Source organism: Apaloderma vittatum, unplaced genomic scaffold (assembly GCF_000703405.1).
Source record: "Apaloderma vittatum isolate BGI_N311 unplaced genomic scaffold, ASM70340v1 scaffold24843, whole genome shotgun sequence".
Lineage (NCBI taxonomy): Eukaryota > Metazoa > Chordata > Aves > Trogoniformes > Trogonidae > Apaloderma > Apaloderma vittatum.
Genome location: NW_009706755.1, coordinates 2,398 through 13,528, shown reverse-complemented (window position 1 = coordinate 13,528; position 11,131 = coordinate 2,398). Strand labels below are relative to the sequence as shown.

The following is an 11,131-nucleotide window of genomic DNA, read 5'->3' as shown; positions in this document are numbered from 1 at the left end:
GCAGGACATATTTCACCAGGCCATTGAACCATTAGGATTATCCTAGAAAATATGATAGGTACTTGTGAACAAGGCCGGCTACTCCAGTTTCCAATTACAACTCATTTAATATAGATCAAGCAGTACACTTCCCTTGAGAAGCCTCATTCAAGAATCTCATTCCTCACAGCACACGAATTACACTGCCCTGTCCAGCAAAAGGTAGCATCTTGTACACTTACTATTAGCGTAATATATTATCAAACATAAATACCTGTACCAGTTGGTAAGTGTCATCATGATATACAGCGATGCCAGGAAAAGCATGAAATGAAAGAAGGAGTAACTGTAAGTAACCCCATCCCTCTCATTATCTACGGCTCGGTGAATGTCATCTCCATCGTCAAGGGAGCCATCGCTCCTGGGCATTCCATCCTCTATCAGCGTCGATTCATCACTGGTCAGCATCAGTTTGTTCACTTGGCTGTTGTTGGATGTTCGGATGCTGCATTTGACAGGAAAGTACGGTACGGTTACCCAAATAAGTAGAATTTAGTAGCTGAGAGTGAGAAGTAATACAAGTTAGTAGGAATATTTTTAAATTTATTTTTTTTTTTCAATAATCTTACCTTGAATAGAGAACACACAGCAAAAACAAAACCAGTCCTACAATTCCTTGGGCATCCCACCACTGAACTACCTGACCTTGGCTGGGAATGGTGGTGCTGTTGTAACCAATGATGCTCAGCAAGCTTGGGTTACAGCGTCGATCTGCGGGGGAAATTACATTTGAACATATATAAAAGAACAGAATAAATATTTAATAGTACATTTCCACACTGAATGCATAGTAATAGAAAAGAACTTTGTGACTGTGCCAGTCCTGAAGTAAAAAAAGCTTTCAATCTAATTTTAGCCTATTGAGTCTTTCTAAAGCAGGCGAATGACAGTGTGCAGCATAGAAATCTGCCTCTTGGAGCAGATAAAAGGATTTTAAACTTATGTAAGATATGCATCAACTGCTTTACTGTTCCAGCTCATATAATTAGATGCAACAAAATAAAAATGCTCTGCATATTAAGCTTTAAAAATTCCACTGCTAGAAAACAAGTTTGACAAAAATATGCCTTATAGCTGGGGTGCCAGAGTCACCTCAGAGTTGGAAAAGAACGCTACAAAGTCAGTTTTGTATTATCAACAGTTGCCAACTCACAGACAACACAGAAGAAACAGCTTAAAGTAGCAGACAATCTTATTTCTCCATAATTACACCACAGGAAATAGATATAACTCATATGTATGCTGCTAGACAGAAGCACAGGAGATTGTCCATAATTAAGATAAAAGGGCCAGATACCCAATTAAAAATCCCAAAATCATTATTTGGCAGTTTATTTTAATCACCAGAATTTCTGGGCTTTTTTTCTTATTTTTATTTTTAAGAGATGGTCAGCTGTTTTCAGACACAAGAAATACTGAAAACATGTATTAATACATCTTTCTAAATCCTCAGTTCAGCATCTCAGTCACCAGGTAAGAAACTTGAAACTTGGTAGGGAGATGGACCTTCCAGACATTTTGGAAGAGCTGTGGCAATCAGAAAAATCTAAGCTTTAGAATACTGCAATCCTGCCAATAATAGGTAGAAATTCTTCCATATGATAAACATAAGAGCAAGTGAAAGCCGTGTATCTTTGGAATAACTATTTCTTACAGAAAGCTGGGGTGGGGAGAGAGAACACAACCTAACGAGTCCTGCCTTTAACTTGTGTGTAATTATAGTATCTCCATTCTAATATCACCTTGAAAAAAGGTGACGATACAATTTACTGCTGAACTGGTGACCCCAAAAGCCACATATTGTTACTACACTCACCTGGTTCATTGGTCATAGCTGACCAAGTCAAATACATGGTATAAATTGTGATCACAGAAGACTGCAGCAAACCAGACCTTGGCTGAGATTCCTATGTGAAGTAGTAACGAAAGAGCAAAGTTAGGCAATTAGAAGTCCTTGGCACAATTATATTACAGGTTTCTGGGACTGATAACACACCAAAAAAAACCCCTAAAAACTAAAAGGTAACAGAATTAAAACTATACCTGTATCTTCGGCAGAATTGACATTACAGAAGCACCAATACACAGCAGCATATTAACACTGATGAATGTCTTGTTTTCAGAACAACCTTCTGGGTGAGTGTAATAAACATAAAACAAGACAATAGCTACCAGAGACAGCAGGTAATTGACAGCTGTAGCTGACAGCAGAGCTGTGAAGAGACAGAAACAGAGTTAAACTGGTTAATAATTAAGAGTATTAAAATTTAAATAATACTGCATGATTATCAGGTTTTGGACATGGTATACGATAACAATTAGAGAGCAGCTCTGGGCACTTAAATGTAAAGGAAACAAGTTCCTCTTAATACTCAAAAATGTTAAAAAGAACACAATAAATGGGAAGCCTGAATCCACACTTGATTCTCCAGTGCTTTAACAGTGAATATGAAGGAACACAGTTATACAACACACAATTTGGCAAAAAGCTTAAAAAAGAAACTGAAAAACTACTTCTCTAACAGAAGCAAAAGCAAAATCTTATTTCCAAATTCCATCTTCTTAAAAACATTAAAGAGTGAGGTGACCATTGAATGAAGACAGGCTGTGCTGTCTTTTGAAACATCCAAATTATCACATCTGGAACACTTTACTAAAATTAACATAGAATTTCTCCAGTGAGATGATCTGCACTACCTTGACCTTTCACTCAGCATAGACCTTTGAAGAACAATCAACCAACAGATAGAAAGAAAAAAAAAATTTGAGATGCTTATGCTCAACATAAAGTAGGAAAAGGCTAGTTTGTTTTTAAACAGCACTAAGGTGTAATAAAACCTGTGGCTGAAAAAAATCCAAACCCCAAACAAAACCTACAATGGACACTTCTGTGCTGTGACAAACTCATGCTCTGCTCCCAGAGATAAAATCTTATTACTCAGAGGCTGCTGCTGCCTCTCTCCCTGCCCCCACTCTTATTTAACTTGACATCAAGAGGACGGCAGGACAGTGGAGCTGAGCTACACCAGCAGAGAAAGCGATACTTGAGGCAGGAAGCAGCCCTTCTGCACTCTGGTAAAATGCATCACTCAGCAAATAACTTATTTAACATAATAGACAATTAAATCCAAAACTTCGTTGCATTAATGGTCCTTTACCTGCGTACCAGCACCTTGAGTTTCCTTCCTCCATTTTCTCAACCCAAGATTCATTCCAGGAATGGGCAAAGTCAATAAGCAAGACCAGCTGAATAAGAATGAAGCAGAAGGCTCCAGCCATACCTACGTAAAACCACACTGAAAGAGAATGGAAAAAAATCAGTTCAGGACCGCAGATAATTTACCTCATTGTCTTAATGCCTCTAAACACAGAAAAGTGTTACAGCTACACAGTTGTAGCTAAAACTGTAAAAGACATCAGCATGCACTTTTAAACCTAAGCTATGACTGCCATGATACAGCGGAAGATGATATTCCCTTACCAGTTGTAAATGGTCCCTCCGGTATGAAGAAAGCTCCAACGCTAATTGCAAGGGCTGTTGCAAATTTAAAGAACCAGAATCTATGGGGGAAGAAAAAAAAATTATAAAAATAAAAAAGTTAGGCAACTGCTGAAGTCTGATCTAATTCACAGAAACTTGGAAGAACACAAAACGTACATCCTTCAGAATTTTTTTTTTAATTAACTCATTCTTAACTCACTTCTTTTGAAGTAAGATAAAAATCTTATTTCACCTCTCCCAAGATTTTTGCTCTCCAGAAAGTTATGCTTAAAACGTGCCAGACTGACACAGAGTTTGACAGATTTCCCAGTGATACCTCACTTGTGTTACAAATAATTTTTTTAAAAAGGTCTTTAACTAGAGCAATGAGATTACTGAACTGCCTGCATATCAGAAAAAATGGCTTAAAAAATTCCCTATGTGTTCTTAATATCAAAACCAAAAAGGCAGAAGACCTGACTGGTGCCTACAATGACAGAAAACATTGTGCTGGGAGCTCCCTACCAGTCTCAATTTATTTCCTATGAGAAAGATGTACAAAAGCCTGGATTCTTCCCACCTAACCTCAGACTCTATAGACCTACATCTCATGAGGATTTATCACAACAGAAGTAAAAGATTTATCCTTCACAGAGAAGACACAATCAAATTCTAAAGTCCCTGTTCCAGTGCACTGGATTGTTTTTGCCAGTAAAACACAGGCATACATGGACAAACAAAACAGATCAGATCTTTCCTAGAAATCAGACTGTGAGACACCTTTCAAATACTCGCCAAACTCACCCAAAACACAGATTGTCTACAAATATACCCTGCATAAGGAACTTCAAATCAAAAAGTTTTGCCAACAGAACTATACAAAGGTGAAGACTATTGTTTCTGAGGACAGTGACAGGCAACTCCAAATACAGAGATGGAACCATCCACATGTACTTCAAAACTGAATATAGCACAAATCCACGTACCACACCCCCGTGATGTCAAACACTTGCACGGTTTTCAAGCTTTCTATTACTTTCCTTTTTTCCCCCCCATACTTTGAATAAGTTTAAACTCTCTTCTTCTGGGTGTTAGAATCAGGTGAAGATCTATTATTCTGGCCTATTTATTCAGAGGAATAAATTCCAGCTGTGTAAAGAACTATGTGAGATGGCAGAGGCACAGAATATGGGGAAAATGGACTTATTCAATGGGATAAAGAGAACAGACTAAACTCAGTTTGAAAGCTGAATTAACTCTTTTTATTTTTTAGCTGAATTAACATTTACAGTGTAATACATGCCCCATTAAAACCAGGCTTTGAATCTAGAGCTGCAATTTTTTTTAAAAATCAATGTCATTCCCCATTACAGAAATCAGCAAGTTCATATAAACTTATCTCAAATTCCAATTTCTTCAGGGATGATAACACTTTACTCATAAAATATGATGACCAAAACCAATACTTGTCTGAAATAACACCTACAGTTCCCATGCATTCTGTGCAAGCCAGCAACAATCCTGTGAATACTTTGTAACTGATCCTTCTATTACTATTATAATATTATTAAAGTTAATAACATTAAATGTTATTAGCCTGAGGCAAGAAACCATTCAAACTGCTCTTACAGAAGCAAAGAAGGTGAAAAAAGACACTGGATCACATTAATGGGCTTAACCTGCATGCAGGTATGAAGAAGTTAGCACACACACAGGGGAAAATCTAATATTCCAGATATTTCAAATCACTGACAGAAATATTACATTTTGAAGTATTACTGAAGATAAATACTATTCCAAAAATCAAAAGCCATGGATTTCATAAGTTCCCTGTAACGCACGCTACTGAAGCAACCAGTTACTACACAAGTGTTGGAAACACCAGACGGGCTAAGAAGAGGAAACTGCTACAAGTTGCATAAGTAGTCCCAAAATTTGGACTGGAGATGACAACTCCAGATACAGGTATCAAAAAAATCCCAAACTGCTACTACTAATGCATCTTAATACTGTACCTGGCATCTTTTTCTTTAGACTGAAAAAATCAAAAGAAATAAACAAAAGTGATATTCTGCTTGTCTTAATAATCTCAATTATCTCATTTTATGCTAGAAATTTTTAATCTTATTATATTGAATATAAAATAACTTCTTCATTTTTATGGCCTCACTGAACATAGCTTCCATTAAACATAATCATCTTGACAAAGCCGTAGTCTAAGCAAACACTGTATTCACTAAGGCCAGGCACCATAAATGTTTATGCATTTTAGTGCTATGCCCTGCTACAAATATTTATATCTCCTTGTTTCAAGAAGCTACATTGCACATAGTCTGAACTCAAGATGAAAACTACCACTCTGTATCAACCTGCAGGATGAAATTCCACTATTATCTTCTGCCTGATAATCCTAACTACAACGAAATAACAAAAGAAACTTGCTGGGGAGCTCAGAACCTAATACATAACTCTTCTTTATGCAGAGGGGAGACTGAAGAAAAGATAGCAGAGGAGGAAAAAGAGATGTTATGTATCTATAGAAAGAGATACGTAACTGTTACAATCCTTATAATAAAGGAGCAAGCTCTTAGAAACATCAAAGTTAAGAGGAATGTAACTCCTAGAGGACAGATCAGGCTTTTTAATCTATTTGCTGAAAAAAAATCTCAGTGGCATGAAACTTAGTGCCATTACTTATCTCTGAATTTTATCATCTTTGGACAAAAGCAGAATCTCTAATCTTGGGAAACCTCTGGACAGATTATCCACTGTCATGGTTCAGGCTCCGAGAAGCGACAGCCATGTGTATCTTTTCCTCTTGCAAAAATTACTCTGCAGTGCTTAAGAACTCCAACAACTTTGAATGCCCTTATTCTGCAACACCACCCCTCCAGCCACCCTGACATTCTTTGTTTGCAAGCACAGTAAACGTGACCAGCATGCTCAGCCACAGGCTTTATTTTCACAGCAGCTCGATCTCCTGTTCACACCCCCTCCCACGGCAGTTCCGATCTCCGTGTCTCACCCGTTGTGCACCGCTGCTCTCGGGTCATTGCTGCTCTTCACTTTGATCATCAACAAGGAGAAGAGAAGGAAGAACATGGCCATGCCAAAGCACACGCGGTACACGGCTTTGTAACCAACGAGTACGTCGCAATTCACGTGACCGTGCACACCAGGAATAGTTGTTCCCATCCCTCCATCACAAAATCCAGGAATCTGTGATAAACACAAGAAATTTCTGTCATCTGGACCAGGCCTCCTTGAGCCAATATGTAATAACAATTTATTAATATGCAACTTGTTGGTATTGTAGTATCATGCAACGATTTGCATTGATAGAAAATACGATATTGAAAGTCTGTATTGTTAGTCACAGTCTAACCAGAATATAAAGCACAGTAAAGGCAAAAAAAAAAATCTCACAGAGGAAAATTTTAAAATAAAACAAAAAATAAATCTTATTAACAGTGTACTCTTCTTTTTTGTTGTTACTAGCAATTTCAAACTATTAACTTCCCAAAGATATGGAATTTTCACTCATTGACCTGAACCATGAGGTAAATGAAACTTCTAGGATGTGGTAAATTTAACTTAACCTTTACTATCAAGTTCATAACATAGCTAGCAGAAGGCAGCCTGCTTCCACTTCTTTAAAACAGAAGCAGCCTCCTCCTCCAATAAAAACACCACCACAATCAAATCTATCTGTAACTTCCATACAAAGCAGCTGAGAATATCCTTCCCAGTCACTACCAGGACATGGACAACACCTTTTTGAAATCAAATCATAGGCCAGAAGGCTGTAATTTCCTTTCCTGGGTGTCTAACACTGCTCTCACTGAAGCTCTAATGTGGTTTATTTTACACTAAAATAAACGCTTATAATCATTTAGGGGAAAGAAAATGAAAAGTATGCCTAACAGAAGTTACTCTCTACCTGTAAACATTAAAGACAGAAAAAAAAACTTACAGAATCAAAGCATAAGCAACCAGAGTTCTCTGAATCTATAAGCTCTGAATCTATAAGCTCTGAATCTATAAGCTCTGAATCTATAAGCTCTGAATCTATAAGCTCTCCTGTACTGAAATTCCTAGTCTCTAATTTTACATGCATTATCGTATCTTCACATAACTAATGAACTGTAAAAATCATATAAGCACTTCTTAATATCCTTAGTGAAAATTGCCATCAATAGTGAAAATATTTTTGTTACAGACTTCAAAATAGAATTTTAGCTAGTACAGCACAATGAAACTACAAGAAATCTTAGAATGTGGTTATTTTTGTTTTATTAACAGCAATCAAAATCAATCAAGTGCCACAAATACAAGTATCTCAATAACCTATAATTAAAACTCCATATAGATACATACATTTTATTTTCTTGTTTGATACCAGATTTTTTTTCTGCTCTGGGCTATTAAAGAAGAGGTGAGGCTATTTCTAAAATGCGCTTTTCATCTATGCAGTGATTGTGCCACAAGTTCTTTGTTTATTTGATCTACAATCAAATTAGTAGTGCCTCTGAAGCACAGGCAGCAGCACAATTACATAATTCCAAATAAAATCCATGTACTCAAGATGTTGTTTACAATGATCTGTGATATTTATTCTATCAAGCATGTTAACAAAGAAGTAACCTGACCTTCTTCAGCTGCTCTTCCATGCCTGGTATTAACATCACGCAGGCAACACACACTCCAAGAAGTAAAAAGAATGCATAAATCAGTCGAGTTATAGTGGAGTTGTTTCCACTGGGGCAGCATCGGCAGAGCAGGCATGGGGCACTTCCACATAAGCACGGTATCTGACAGAGAGAAAGAACATAAAAGAAATTATTTTATAAGCTTTGCATTGCTACATTTCAGTATTTAATCAGGCTGTATAGATCAACAGAAATTACGATGGAAAACAACTCGTCCTATGAATTGCATCACTTGTGTAGACTTAAGTCGCTAAAACATGTTACAGAGCATCCTCAATAATCTTAGCAGCACTTCCTAATGTACCACTGCACAGCAAAATTAGCGCTATGTCAAAAGTAATCATTTATACATTGAGAGGAAATAAAGACTGCATTCAGGCTCATTTGTTCTCTTAATTTATTTCATTTCAGCTAAATGAATGCAAGGATTGCTTTTAGATAACAGCTACATCCTCCCTTCCACAGCTGCAGAGATTAAATAAAAACACAGGAAAAGAACACAACAACAACAACCGACAATCTGAGCACAACTGCTATCTAGGTACACCTTCAGCATCTGGCAGAGTTGAGCCACAATACTCACTGGGGTCATAAACATTACAGAAGCACAAACAATAGGTAAAATAGCCTAAAGCTTGGGTTGCAAATTATTGCATATTTAGCAGCTACTCACAGATCATATAATTCTATTAGCTGGCAAAATCAACTCACGCAATGTAAAAGTTACAAATCATAAGAATAAAGCAAACACACACAGCACACGTATTATGAGTGCTACCAAATATCAACAGCAGAAGTGGATAGGAATGCTGTACAGTTGTAATACTATGAGGGGAAAAACACAGGACAAAGTTTACCTGCACTTAACTCCTAAACAGAAAATTGTGGGAAGAAGAAAAGGGAGCAAAGAGTGCTGTTTCAGTGGGGGTGGGGGGGAACGAGGGGCAGGGGGGAGGGGACAGCAGGACTTCACTCCTTCACAATTTTCTGCCACTTGACAAATGACAATTCAGGAGGCAAACTAAGGACAAGTTTTCACAAGTAAACATAAGCCAAAAGTGGAAAGGCACAATCAAAATGCTTTGTTTTAATTTACATACAAATTATTTTTCCTAGAAGACATGAGAAATCCCAGTGAGTAGTTAACACCTAAGTTTTGGAGGCCACATATATATTTTTCAATTAAGGTAAAGTTACCAGAAGAGCGCTGCCATGTCTGAGATACAACAGATCGTGCAACCTCTGAGAGAGATGCAGAGCAGTGGTGTAAAACCCAGCTTCAGTCCCAGCAGACAAGCAGGCACACCTTTGCCATGTGACAAAGGCCCCAGGTGTTGATCACCGTGTCAAAGGCACAGTCACGCAGGAACGTGACCAGTTACACAGCCAGCATGTGTCAATCATCCACTATGACTAGCATGTGTCAGAAAGAGTTCTTAAAAGTTTAGTCATATGACAAACAAAAATGCCAGCAGCCTGCCTCTACCCGGAAGGTCCCAGGGCTTGCAGTCAAGAGCAGACAAACTGCCACAACACTTGCTGGACGCGGAGACAGACTGCCACCACACTCTCGGCAACCTCCCAAGAAGCCCGCAGGAAAAGGCTCAGATTATCTGTTCTTGCAGGTTCAACCAGATCCACATGCTCAATTCACAAACTCGGTCTTCTAAATCATCTCCTTGTGTTCTTTCTGTATGTGTGTTCCTGAGGATGGAGAAGCCATAAATTTTCACTCCACTACACTACAGAATAACTTTTAAACTAGTGAGATTCACTATTAAGTTTATCTTGCTAGAAAAGTAAAGCTAGGTACTTTCTCATTATAACTGTTTCAGTATGTAAAAGACACTATATTGCTCTTTATTACCTCCTCCTCCACTCAGTATCACTTTAGTACTGAGTATGAAGGTGTTGATTCCAGGAGTAGTTTCATCTTTATACAAAAAAAAGAAACTTCTTTACAGTGAGAACATTCACTGCAACAACCTCCCCAGGGACCTGGTAGAGTCCTCAGCACTGGAGGTTTCCAAGATGCAACCGAACAGGGTGCTAGACTATCTCACCCAGGCTCCTTTTCCCGCTAAAGCCTGGACCAGATGATTTTAACAGATATTGGTGAAAAAAAAAAAGTTTAATTTGGCAGAACAGAATATAAGTCTAGGCTCATTTGCTGCAGAAAATTTGGTGCAAGGACCGTCTGGCATTTAAAAGTCACTTCTCTGGCGAATCCCAGTGTTAAATTGTTTATTAAATACCTCTTGAGCGTGTCAAAGGGAACACAGAGGAATTCATGTTTCTAAGGACAGCAGAGGCTGAAATAAAGATGACTGTCTGCCCCTCACTGGGAAACAATGTGCCTAAAAGGAAGCAAGACACCTCATTTAAGTGTCTGAGCTCCAACACCAGTTTTTAAAACATTTTGCCTCTGAACAGCTCATCCTTGCAGGCTGTGCTCATGCACATCTTGAAAAAAAGAGACCTCCTGACAACTGATACTACTCACATAAGCTGGGCACTTCTATAAGGAATCACATTACAGTCCAAGTATCTCTTTCTTTTACATTCCATTCCAATAAAATACTATTATTGTATTATTGACAACATGACTTTTAACAAGTAACAGACTTCAAAAAGAACAGAGACAAAGAAGATTCAGCCTATGGAACTGAGTTTATCAGAACATGAGGCAAGGACAGTGTGCCACTTCCTTCCTACATTCAGAGCATGCCTCCTACAAAAAACTATAATACAAGCAGTAAGATACTACTACACAGACCAAAGCCTAATATTAACTCCCCAGGTGAAGCTCACCTCAGTCAGAGATGCAGAGTTACTCTGTAATTAGTTATGAGTTTGCTTCCTTAAGGAAGCTTGGACAACTGCGTAAACCTATTGCCATCCA

General features: G+C 38.0%; 1 protein-coding gene across 1 annotated transcript in view; it reads right to left on the bottom strand.

The window, feature by feature from the left end:
- SERINC1 (serine incorporator 1) overlaps positions 1-8,340 on the bottom strand; it is a 9,891-nt gene extending 1,551 nt beyond the window's left edge. The window contains exons 1-8 of the mRNA XM_009865919.1: positions 8,170-8,340; positions 6,546-6,739; positions 3,521-3,600; positions 3,198-3,335; positions 2,083-2,252; positions 1,856-1,946; positions 609-750; positions 254-484 (exon numbers count right to left, since the gene is read on the bottom strand). Coding sequence (XP_009864221.1) covers positions 254-484; positions 609-750; positions 1,856-1,946; positions 2,083-2,252; positions 3,198-3,335; positions 3,521-3,600; positions 6,546-6,739; positions 8,170-8,205 — 1,082 coding nt within the window. The 5' untranslated portion in view covers positions 8,206-8,340. The remainder of the gene's footprint in view (positions 1-253; positions 485-608; positions 751-1,855; positions 1,947-2,082; positions 2,253-3,197; positions 3,336-3,520; positions 3,601-6,545; positions 6,740-8,169) is intronic.
- Between the last annotated feature and the right edge of the window lie 2,791 nt (positions 8,341-11,131).